This window comes from Asterias amurensis, chromosome 4, assembly GCF_032118995.1.
Source record: "Asterias amurensis chromosome 4, ASM3211899v1".
In the NCBI taxonomy this organism is placed as follows: Eukaryota; Metazoa; Echinodermata; class Asteroidea; order Forcipulatida; family Asteriidae; genus Asterias; species Asterias amurensis.
Genome location: NC_092651.1, coordinates 19257766 through 19270639, shown reverse-complemented (window position 1 = coordinate 19270639; position 12874 = coordinate 19257766). Strand labels below are relative to the sequence as shown.

At 40.0% G+C, this 12874-nt stretch overlaps 1 protein-coding gene across 2 annotated transcripts; it reads left to right on the top strand.

Moving 5' to 3' along the window:
- The first annotated feature begins 2867 nt into the window (after positions 1-2867).
- LOC139936521 (uncharacterized) lies at positions 2868-12759 on the top strand. 2 transcript variants are annotated; one of them, XM_071931353.1, is made up of 5 exons: positions 2868-3034; positions 6137-6245; positions 8415-8668; positions 10105-10326; positions 11246-12759. In XM_071931353.1, the coding sequence occupies exons 2-5, from the start codon at positions 6175-6177 to the stop codon at positions 11275-11277; spliced, it is 579 nt and encodes a 192-aa protein (XP_071787454.1). In that variant the 5' UTR covers positions 2868-3034; positions 6137-6174; the 3' UTR covers positions 11278-12759. The 2 variants fall into 2 exon arrangements, with proteins under 2 accessions (XP_071787454.1, XP_071787453.1); XM_071931352.1 differs by having other exon boundaries at positions 6107-6245.
- The last annotated feature ends 115 nt before the right edge of the window (positions 12760-12874 follow it).

Here is a 12874-nt window from a genome sequence, read left to right as displayed (position 1 = left end):
TCACAATTGGCAAATTATCAAGACCCTACTTTGTACTAAAGGGTTTGTGTGTGGGTGGAAGGGGTGTGACCTTGACAGGGGTAAAAGACCGGTCAGTATCAGCCAAACCACTCAAAACTAACTTCATTGCGAAAGAAAACCCCCCTCTTACTTTTATGCCGAGCCATTCTTGAGGCTTCGAGCCAAGCCTCACCCACGGGTGTTTTTTTTTTCCAAACTCCAAACCGAAGACATAACAAATTAACGTCAAAAATTGGAATGGGGGCGTAAGATTAACAACTTTGTAAAACTCTTTTGGAAGTTAGAGTTCTTGACACTGTGACGGGATGATTGGGTGCGGTTGTTAATGCCCACGTAAAAAAAGAGCTTGCAATAACACGTTAATAAGATTTACGTTCATCTGTCAAAATGAGACCTAAAAGCACCTTATCCTTGGCAGCTGGTACAAGGTGAATTTAGTACTTTAAGACATTACCCACCCTTGTTTACCTGAAGACGAGCAGAGTATACTGTTCGAAACGTCGAGACCAAAAGAGTTTTTACCCATGGTTGTACCCGCAAGTTTACTATTAATGTTGCTCCCATCTCTCAATATTACGTTGTCTTTTAGAAAAAGAAAAAACCCCCACTAACGCATTGTGGTTTGAAACGACGCGTTGTATCAAAATGGTGACAACTAAGCCCTGCTGCGACAAGACTTTGACCCACGGTGCTGGTGCTAGGTTAACAAGAATCTCAAAGTGGTCTTTGAGTTTGTCCTAGCTTATTTAAGCCCTGTTGTCAAATTTCAGATAGACACTCTATCTATTACTTATTTTATTTCTTTTAAGAAAAAACATAAACAGAGACAGGTATACTAGTATGCCATCCAATCAAAGTTTACCTTTGCGACCGTGTTAAAAATTGTCCTCCCAGCTTTTTGAGTTAATAAGTTCGGAATGCAAAATACCTGGGAAAGCCACGAATTTTCTATTTTCTCCAGGGTCAAAGTAATTTAGTCATAGTGAGCAGAGTGATGTGTGTATAGGACTTGATAAGGTCAGATCATTGGTCAGCAGCGACATCTTCTTGAAAGATATGGGGTCAAGGGTAGACTGGTCCCCTGTCCTTATCCACAAAGATAATCCACAAGGATGAGGACAGGTATTGCTCATGAAACACGTCATGCACGTCGAATTTAACTACAAATCTCAATAAGGAAATGTGAACTATGTTGAGAGGTCAAAGGTGATTGTGTACATGTCGGCTCTGAAGCCTCGAAATGTGACGTCAGATGATCAGGCTAGGTCAAGGGTCGGACTGCTACTCTTGTCAACGTAAGGCTGATTTAGGGTTAGGTTATTATCAAAAGTACATCACAGTCACATGTGAAGGATCGACCTACTTTTTACTTTAGGCCTAAACTTCGTTCCGAGGAAGCCCATCCCATTGCTAAAAAAAACATGTAATATATTTAAGTTAACAACAACATTGCTTTTTATTGAAGTTGAGTTGATATGCGACCACTCCTATCACTGCCCAAAGCCTCCATGAGGAAATATCTAGCTTCTTAAAGTCACCTGGAAGTGGTATTTTTTCAAAATAAAGCTTTTGTCACTAATATATGTGTTTTGATGAGTGGAATGTGAATAAACAGTTTACTAAGGTTTTAAAAAATCAGTTCTTATGTTATTTACAAACTTAAGAGTAGACCCCGACCCGAGAGGGCGCTGTTCGTGACGTCAATCGAGGCAGACTTTTCCTGTAATGCGTAGAGTAAACACAATTGCAAAGTACATGTACGGACCAAATCGTGAGTTTGTACGTTTCAAAAAACATTTTTTTTTTTTTTTTTTTTTTTTTTCCCGGCAATGCCGACCGGGTGTATTGCTGCTGAACGCAGAAAAACACTTTGACTTGGACGTACATGTACTTTGCACGTGTGTTTACTATACGCATTGCAGGCAAAGTCTGCCTCGATTGACGTCACAAAAGGGGTAGGCGGAGTCAGCCCCCAAACAACTTTATATATTTTTTAAACATATAAATCGTGACAAACAATTACTAAAAAAATTGTTTTATTGTTCGTAAGCATATACTCTTATGTTTGAAAGAAAAAAAATTATATTTCCAGGTGACTTTAAACTTCCTAGTCAACCCCCATAACTGCCTGCATCTGGTCAATCTCTTGCAGAGATTGTTTACTTATGAAAAACAAAAGTACATGTTTGCATTTAAATAATACTAATAGGCCTAGTGTTTTCCATTGATATGTTATTCAATCGACGGTTTTCATGCGATTTCTTATTCCACTGTGCGGTCCCAAAGTTGACTACACGCCATTTCTCTTAATGCGACGTTTCTTTACATCTTTGTGATGTATCAAACGAAATCAAGTCATTGTAAACAAGTTTTTTTTTATTATGAAAACGGGGCCATACTCACTGTAAAGTTTAAACGAAATAACATGTTTGACTATACAAAATATACAGACATCAGATATCAAACAAAATGGCGAAAGGACGTAATTATTTGTCTACTTCCATCCAATTATTGCTGATGATGTTGCTGTAATTGTCGTCCTCTTCAAAACGTCTGTACAGTTCTGTCAGCATTTTCAGTAGGGCCTATTACATATTACAATAAGAGGAGTTAATCAACTGCTTTGTTTACACATGTGATTCCTTATTGACTTTAAGCCATGGCAACATTGGAACCGTTCTCCAATCAATGACTAAGAGATGGACCGAGTTTCTTAAACAAAAATCTTACCAAACCCTTTAGCTATATCGGGTATAACTAGGTACTTCCTCTAACAGGGTGCGGTCGGTGTAGGGAAGTTCCGTATAAAAACACAGACTCGCGTATTCGCGGCATCACATCGCAAGTAGCTGCTTTTATCTGCGCTGTAAAGCACTCAGAGCTGCCAGCGTCATTTTACCAACGGTAGGGGTAGTTTTTGAGAGCTAGAGACGGCGTACCTCTGTGTTTGAATCACAGTAAAGGATAGCTGTATCTATCGGAAGTGAGAGCAGATCAGTGGGTAACGATTTAGGTAAGAACATTTATATGTTTTGTGATATATTTTATAGTGTAATAAGACTAGTTATGTACACTCAACTCGAAATTCCTGAATGCACTTTCAACGATAGGCTTATGGTAAGGTCTTATTAAGACGATTTGTGTATACTGTCATGGAGTTTAAAATAATACATTCATGAACTCCTAGGATTGGTATGTGCCATCAATGCCTCATATCAAAATAATGTTTTCTGTGAGAGCTTTGAATTATCATCCATGTATAACCGTATTGTGCGTTTACCACAAGAAACATACACAGGTTGTTGGCGTACAGGTAGCCAAAGCGTCTCAGACCAGGGGCCAATTTCATAGAGCTGCTTAATCAAACAATTTGCATAAGCACGAAAATAGCTCGGTTATTTTACACATGTTACTGGCCCAAATTTCATGCCATATACATTGCTTGTGACTGGTATTTAGCTGTAGTTTACTTAGCATAAAAATTGAGTGGAGTCTTGGCCGATAATCTGATTTTACTAAGCAAGTATTTTTTTGCTTAAGCACAATTTTGTGCTTAAGCAGCTCTATGAAATTGGGCCCAGAGCCACATACAGTCAAATCGGTATTCAACCCATCAAATTTGGTTTCTTTTTCCACTAAAACCGACGGGCAACTGATCTTTATGCACTCGACAAATCAAGTTTGAACTGTAAAAATTATTATTCCGCCGCTTTAAACTCAACTCACCAAATTCATCAAATTTCAACACGTCCAAGAAAGTTGAACACATCCTTTCTTTAAAATGTAAATCTATAACATCCTACCATGATTTTTTTTCCAACATGCGTCCAGAAGAATTTTCATAACTCGGGAACGCATTCTAATTATAGGTTTCTAATTCAAACCTTACTGGCACTCCGAGATCTCATTGTTCCCGGTTTTGGTTAAACAGTCGTAGGCTCTTAAACTGTGTCCATCCCCAGACTCAGACACTTCAAAACAATAACAAGGATCGTAGGAAATACGTAATTTAGGGAGGATGTGCTGGGAAATTAAATGTACCGAGGGAAAGAACAACGGTGTACGCCATAAAACTTCATTTTAAATTTGTCGTGAATAACAAGTGCTCGGGCCATCTGCTTACTCATCCTTGAAGGCACTGGACTTATTTTTAGCACAGAAACTTACTTGGTAATGAGCAATGGATAGCTGTTGCTGGTAAAAAACATTTTGTGAAACGGCCCCTTTAAAGTAACGTGGTGTTTTCGAAGGAGGTTATATTTCACTCAGATATAAAACAAACTTCAGGCCGGAAGTATTTTCTATGCATCTGAAAGCACATAAATTTGTGTAACAAGATATTTTCTTTCGTTATTCTCCTCCCAATTTGATGACCATTTGAGTCAAAATGTTCTCAGATTTGTTGTTTAAGCATAATGTTGGGATACACCTAGTGGGAATAATTTGTCTTTGACAATATTGCTAAAGGTGTCCATCGTGCCCTTAAAGAATGAGGCAATTTGGAAATATAGTCTTTGACTCGAATTCACGAAGCATTAATATTCACGGTATGTTGAAAGCCAAATCAAAGCCACTGTCAATGATTGGACTGACATTATCACATGATCTGCTGCGTGATCCGATTGGACTAATACTGATCAATTTGCGAGTGCCATAGAAAATTCTCGTAAACCTACTGCGACCAACACCCTTTGGTTATTGTGTACCTTAAAACTGAAGGTTTGGACCTTTTCTCGGAGGAATTTAATGAATCATATAGGGTGAAGTTTTAATGGCCTTTGAATCACACTGCTAGATCCTTCGCAAGAGACCCATATAAGGTCAGCATTGTGTTTGCCACGGCTCACTTTTGGCTCTCCCAGTAACCTGGGAGTTAAGAAAAAAATACCTGAGTCATTTCAGTGCATTTCCTTTCACTGCAGTGCCAAAAGAAGTCAGACTTTGTTGCAGGATTGGAAAGTGAACGTGTCATGGCCAGGACAGCTGGGGGGCCTTCAAGGAGGGGGTGGGGTCGGGTGAAGGGGTTCTAGAGGGAGGACAAGGATGTTCAAGACGTTGATGCGGTGTTTAGTGTGTCAACCGCAAACTTCCCGATTCTTGAGAGGGGGGCGTGGGTCAGGGATGTGGCAAGGGAAAGGATATATTATCCTGTAGAACAACAAGAAGTCACTAATAATCTACTCAATATTTGATATCCTTAGCTTGTCAGATTTAAGTTCTAACTCATGTGGTCTATTTGTAAAGACAAAAACATTCATGGCTAAGCTTCCAACACAACTTCCGCTTGACCGCAAAGTGACGCAAAATGACGCACAATTTGTAGAGAGACTTTTGAAATAAAAATGCACATAATAAATGTCTTTGGACATTATTTTGTGTCTAAATTTATTCACTGTGCAATTGAATCATTGAAGTGGTATTGGTCGAGGGTCCCCTTACCAGTGTATAAAATGTCTACACCACTATAAAGTAAAGATTACATAATGTTGTTGCTGTTAACACATAAACCAGGCGTTCCAACACAAAAATCTGTTAGTTCCTGAAAACTCTGTGTTTCGCCCGTTACAGAATTTGCGAAACTTTTGGGCCATTGCCAGTAGTTATGCATTGGCAAAACCAAATGACTTCGGTTACGGCTCTTGGCTACGACTGTTGTCTGTGGCTATTGGCTGCGGCTGTCGGCTAGACGGTAACAAGGACTTTTGGCGGGCGGCAGTAGCCGCTGCCGAATTCGGACACGGCCTTGGGCCGATTCTATAATTTGGAACACAAGGCCCTGCTTAGGAGTGTATAGACATTTTGTCATGCTGTCCGTCCATCTTGGTCATGTTCCTCGAATCGGATAATAAAAATGAAATCTATAATTAATTTGCATTAGGAACCAGACTTATTTGTTCTTCCAGCCTCACATTGATATCAATGGGAGAAAATCAAGATGGCCGCACGTTGATAAAGGTCAATAGGCCTACTTTATTCGTAATTTATTCCGTAACGTCATTGTGATCATTTCACAAAGATAGTGTCTTCATACTTATCCCGATGTCACTTACATCAATTTCTCCCTTCTTCTCATCCCAATCAACAGGTTCAGCTGTCTGTTTTTCCGTTTCAACAGATCAAGGTTAGCTCCTTATTTGTTTTTACCCAGTCACCATGACGAAGGAAGAGGCAGCAGCAGAGGAGGTTAAGACAGAGACCAAGACAGAGACATCAACAGACACACCGTGAGTATTAAACACAACCAGGAAATCACGTCTACTTTGTGTGGCGTCGATGGGGTCAAGAACTTCCCCACTCATACCCCCGCCCTCCCTCCCCCCAAAGAGGGCCACCAGGAAGGAGGTCAATGGTTTCAGGGGGTTGCTAAAGTTTGTTAGATCAGCACGCTGCGAAATTTCCTGTTTTGTGCGTATCATTCAAGCATGCACTGCCTCCTCTTAACTCTAAACTGACTGAGGAAATCAGCTTTGACAATATTGTGTTAAAACCGTAACAGCTAATAAGGCACTTGGCACATTTGGTAGGCCTATTTTGGTGTATCACACATAACAAACACAAATCTGTGAAAATTTTGACTCAATTTGTCATCAAAGCTGCAAGAGATATTAACAGAAAAAACACCCTTGGTGCACAAATCTTCAGATGCATAACAAAAGGCTTTAGCCGAAGTGGAAATTGCCTCTTTCTAAAAAAAACTGTTAATTTATTCATTTCTCAATACCTTTTGCCAACTCTGCGACCATTGTTTATCACACACAAAAGTCGTGACGTTGGGAGGCTAAGTATCGAGGCGCTGAAAAACAGACTCGTGGCTTCAGAGTTGTTTTCTTACTCCATACCTGTAGATTTCGGAGATAAAGGATGGGTCAATAATATGGCAGGGGAACATCATTAAATGCACTCTATACACGTTTGGTAATTGTCAAAGACCAGTGTTCTCACTTGGTGTATCCCATCAAAAAGCTTAAACAACAAGCCTGTGACAATTTGGGCTCAGTTGGCCATCGAAGTTGCGCGAAAATGAAATAAAATATATTTTAGTAAATAAAATTACCTCTTTCTCAAAAACTACGTTACTCCAGAGGGAGTCGTTTCCCAAAATGTTTTATACTACCAACAGCTATCCAATGCTCGTTACCAAGTCAGTTTTTAAGTTAATAATTGTTTTGGGTAGTTACCAAACGCGTACCTTCCCTTTAATTGCAAGTTTGAAGGACTGGGGTGTAAAGTAGATGTAACCAATCTGCTGATGGATGTTAAGTTATCATCAATCGGCCCTAATACATTGTTCCCTTGTGAAGTAACGATTTTTGAAAAGTCTGACATTTTTCTAATCCAAAGATTGAGTAATAACATTTACTCTTGCCGTTAATTTCACTGCTCCAATTCTCCCATAGGCTATACTATATCTTCCGTTGAACATAGGAAATCAGCGGCCGTGACAAATTTAGGTTATCTGAAAATGTTTGACGGAATGTTTCGAGAATGTAAATGAACTCTGTGTCTCGTCTAAAAGCAAACGTTCAAGAACGTCCTCCAATTAAAACATCATTGTCCCTTGGCTGTGTAATAATATTGACCCCAGCAAAGTTCACCATCTTAGAGCATCTCAGACGGCAAGGTTCGTCCTGTGTCACTGTCAAAATTGCATTAAATAGACCCAGAACAAACCCATAATCCGCCCCCACTGTATATACAGATGTCGTTATAGCAGATTGCTTAGTCTGCGCTTCCGGCACCCACATTACATTAGGAGAGAGGGAGGGGGAATATGGGATGGGGGTGGGGTCAGACTCAGATGTCAGGGTCGCGTGGGGTCGGCATTCTCCTAATTCAATCAGTCAGAGGTGATTTTTGGGGACCCCTGGTCCGGATGAGAACCCGTATCGGTTGGTGACTGACCCCTGTGACCCCGACCCCTGAGGAGCATGACGTCATCGCCTCAGTGCCCGAGTGCACGTCGTCAAGTTGACGTTCTAGTTCGCTCCGAGAACGCCCTACTATTACAGTTCCCCTGTTAGTTTAGTATTTGTATGTTCGTTTATTCCAGCTAGTTATAACCGAAATTCTAGTTTTTTAGACGTTCACGTTCTCTTTCTGTGAGTCTTCGTATGTACTCAGTTCAAACAACCCAATTATTCACCAATAGGGCTATAGTATTTTGATGTTCGTTGTTCTTTGCGTGTGCATATGAATTTACTATTAAGTATTTTAGTAATTGTATTTTATTGTTCTTTGTACTTCATGCCTAAGCCAACATATCCGTACAAAAGTGGACAATAAATGCTATCAAATCTAACTCTTTGTCTATCTAAATTAAAATGGTGTAATGTACAAGTTGGAAGAATGGAAAAAGACTGACAGCAAGTTTGTTTCTCTTTCTTTCATTTCAGAGCCAAAGAAGGTGCTACAAACGACGCCTCGACCACTAAACCGGCAGAGGGTGGTGAAACAGCGGGGTCAAGCGATGGAGGTGGCAGTGGGGGCGAGGGAGGAGAAGCGCCCAAGGAATCTGAGAAGAAGGAGGCAGACTTCAATAAGTCATCCAAGAAGAGGAGATGGTTTTGGTCTAAGAAGGGCGAGCAGGGTGGAGCAGAAGCAACGAGTGGGACAACGGGAGAGGGCCAAAATAGTGGTACTGAAGGAGGTGGGTGTTTGGAGCTGAATTTGTTTTTAATTTTGTTTTGTAGAACCTAATGTCCAGCTGTTGTAATTTTCGACAAAATGTAAAAGGTCGCTCTTTATTGCTCATAAATAATCACCATCACCATCATCATCTATCGATGTTTTCTACTTGAGTCGGAACCAAGCGCAGACTGGGCCCAACTTCGTAGAGCTGCTTATGCTTAACAAATTGCCGTAAGCAACCATGAACAAGATACCAGTAGCAGATGAAACATGTGACTTTGTATTTTGGCTGGTAATCTTATTCTTGTAAGCATACGTTTGTTGAGCTCAGCTACTTCAGTTGTACTTTAAGCAATAACTTTGAGAATGTGCTAAGTAAACTAATGGTGCACTCTCTGGTTACCTTCATATGTGACCAGTTTTAATTGAGCTTTGGCCTTTTCCCAACATTTGCTGTGTCCAAATACAGCTACAATAGTGTTGCTAAGGACGTCCTATACTTAAACCCATGATGACGTCGAAAACTAGCCGTAGCTGTAGCCGCAAATTTGGACACGGCCCTGTCTAGGGCTATGGCTCCAGATCCAGACGCCGGACCACAGCATTGATGAAAACAAAAACCAATATGAAGCATACAGCTCTGTGGCACCTAGCAATTACTTCCTTTAATCAGTTTTATGAATATAGGCCTAGTTCAATTATTGTATTATTTATCTGCACATTGGATGGTAGCCATCCCAGACCGAAGTCCCATGACTGCGAAGCATAGAGGATGTATCTTAATGTAATGTCGCCCGAGTAGACTGCGGTTTTTAAAACCACACTTAAGTCACAGTCATGTTACAAGTGACGAATCACACACACACACATTGTCAGCAGTCGTCTAATGTCTCTAAGGGTTTTTATCCGCTTTAGCGGGTGCAATTTCCTGGGAATAAGAACGCTGGCAGGAAACTGGGACCTGTACATGTTAGTTTGTGACTAGGTCTCTGTAAAAAATTGGAAAAAAACCTTACCCAGATTCAAATATTCCTTCTAGGTCGGGGTCATATTGTGTTTTCATAAAGCTTTGAAACAGAAAATAATTCATGCGAAAAATCTCAGCTGGGCATGTGGTCGCAAAAGTGTAAGCTTAATGAACTTTTTAGTTGGTTAACCTTTATTTACTGAGCAAGTTTGCTGCCGTGCTTAGCACATGTTTGTGTTGAAAGACATTAAATGACGTTTTGCAGGGGTCTCATTTTTGCTGATAACTTTATTGCTTAAAAACGCACAATTTTTACCGAGAAAAAATAATTACCAATCAAAACTATGTGTATACTGAACATGATTCTGGCTAAAAGGGGCACCCTTCCTTCAAATCTTTCAAAATGTTGCTGTTTGGCATACGATACCACACGTCCCCCTCAGCTTTATTAGGCCTAATCGATTGTTTGGTTTTTCTTGATCACACAGACAAAGAAACACCCGCCGAGAAGGCGATGAGCGACTCCGAGATGGAGGCCGAGATGCAGAGACGAGTCAAGGAACTCGAAGCCGAGAAAGAGAAACTTGCCGCACGGATCGACCTCTACAACAAATACGACTCGCTGGAAATGGACATATCGGACATGACACAGGAACTGGAACGAATCATCAATAAACACAAGGGCAAACAACCCAAGTCAGACTCAGAAGGTAAGGGTGAAACGCAGCTGCAGCCCGGGGCAGGCAATCAGCAACAGAGGGTAACCAACGGGCCGCTTGGCATCCGGAAGTTCTTAAGAGTTAACCCGCTCGGGTATTTCTGAAACAGGATTCAAACATACGAAAGACCGGCGTACCCGTATACACCTTTTTCATGGTACAGTCATCTTGAGTCCCCCCCCCCCAATCAAATCAATGTAACAAAACTGAGGTTGGAATGAGAAATAGTCTGGTTCCTTTTTGTACAATGAATACTGACATTCATTACTGTTATGGACGCAGGGATGATGATCAAGATGGTTGCGACGTGACAATGGTCTATTGGTGTAATGTATACTGGGGTAGAGCGCATTCCAAACTGCTTTTCTTGGCTGAATTTGTACTAGGGGTAGCCTATAAGAAGTGCAGCTGTGGCTTTACTTGATACTTCATTGACTTTCGTTATTTATGTAAATCGTGGAAGAAAGTTCACTTGGTCGATTCCCAGTCCACTATATTGGTCAGTTTATTTATTATATGTGTAGCTAAGCAGCAGACAGTATTCACAGTATTCTTTCAATGATATCCTAGAATGATATTTTATTTTAAAGCAGAAACGCCGTATGAATTTCACATTTTCACAACCTTCCATTACCCTCCATTTTGTTTCGTTGCTTTCAGAGTTGTTAGACACAATTAAGCTTAACCCACTTGAATCATTAAAAGGGGCTAAAATATTGTACTCAACCTTTATAGAATGTAGTGGTGGGTTTAGGAATTTTGCTCTAGGGTTGGAGTGAGGATATATTCCACGGGATTTTTGCCCCTTTCAAATGACTTGAGTTTTTAGAAGGTCGGTCAGGAGTCAGACCCGACATTCAACCCTTCTCAACACGACCCTGAAACCGAGCACTTTTTCTCCTTTCTACAGGCAATGGACACCCCAAACCAACCGCACAGTAACTGGATCGTGGTCACATCTCACCAATTCAATGAAAAACTGAACATTTTGTCATCTGTACTAAGTACAAAAAAAGAAGCAATGTGTAAATTTGAAAATCTTGTAGAAAATCCACCTTCATGGCAATGTATTTTTTAGGAAGAAAGGAGCAAGCCAGGTACTGTGTGAAACACACATGTACCGACTCATATTAATCAGAATGCTTTTTTGTAAAACTTGGGCTGAAAGTATATTATTGGTTCATGCATGGGTGTATAGCAGTGGGACGAGGAGGCGGAAGTGACGTGATTTTTGAACCGGAAGTGAAAGGTCACCAAGAAAGCGAACGATAATATGATCGACACTGAAGCGGGAGGTCGTCGCATTGAAAAGATCCGCCTTTATAAGTTTTGTTATTAATCTTACTCTGTAAATCTCGTGGGATTATATACATACGTATTGAGGGTCTTGTGACATCCTTTGTGGTAACCTTTATGTTGTTTAACTCATTTTGTTATAGATTCATAATGAAACAACTCGAAAACCGAATTCACAACCAAGTGTAACAAAATCATTGTCCGTAGATACAGCCAGATCCATTGACATAATATTTTGGCGGATCCAGACAACATAATTATTTCACAAAATTCCTAATTATTATACACCCTTTTTGGTTTTGCCATCCCTCCAATCTTATCCTGGATCCGCCCCCTCCAAATACCCAACAAGATCGGGTGAAAATGTGAAATTCATATTGGCCCCATGGGGAAATTCAATATTGTAATAGTTGACCAATGTGAGGTAATCTTTATAAATAAACAATACAGCAATATAAATAGCACTGTAAATAGCTTTAAATGCTGACATTATTGGGATAATTTTTTAAAAAGACGTTTCAAAAAAAGATAGAAAGGAAACCCTTAGCCCTACCACTAAACGAACGGATAACAACCTTAAGAGTCACCTTTATGGTTAAATAGCAGGTTGGTGAGTCTATTATTGCAAGGGGTGTCGGAGAAGGGTTTAATTTAATACAGCTATCAATATAATTCCCTACGAAGAATCTTAATGATTGTCTCCCCCCCCATGTAAATAATGCGTAGGTATGATCATGTTTATTTATAACTTTATTATCCGTTTCTCGCCTTAACTTCATTTCAAAAAATCACAATGCTGAGTGAAATGCTGCGTACAATTGTGACAACCAAATTGAAAATTAAGACATTTTTCTTTGAAATTCCTCGACAAAAATAGCCTTTGTACACTAAGTATGTGCGCCATGTATTTCATTATTAAAACCTCATAATGCCAATAGGAGCTTCTGATTTTCATGTTGTATTTTGATATCTCTGATTAATACTTGCAAAAGAAAGAGTAAATTACTTTTACTGTATCTACCAAGATCATGCACAGTCTTGTCTAATTTCTGTTCACCCTTACTTTAGCTTAATACCAATCCCAAGATATAAAATAAGGTGTTCAATAAAATTATAAGTATTCATTTACACCGGGCTCCAGTCTGGTTGCTTTTATTTTCTCCTGTGTCCTCTTATTGAGAGCAAAAATGAAATTGGGTTTTCCTCGCGTAATATGGCACAAAGAAAGTGGATACCAAACACG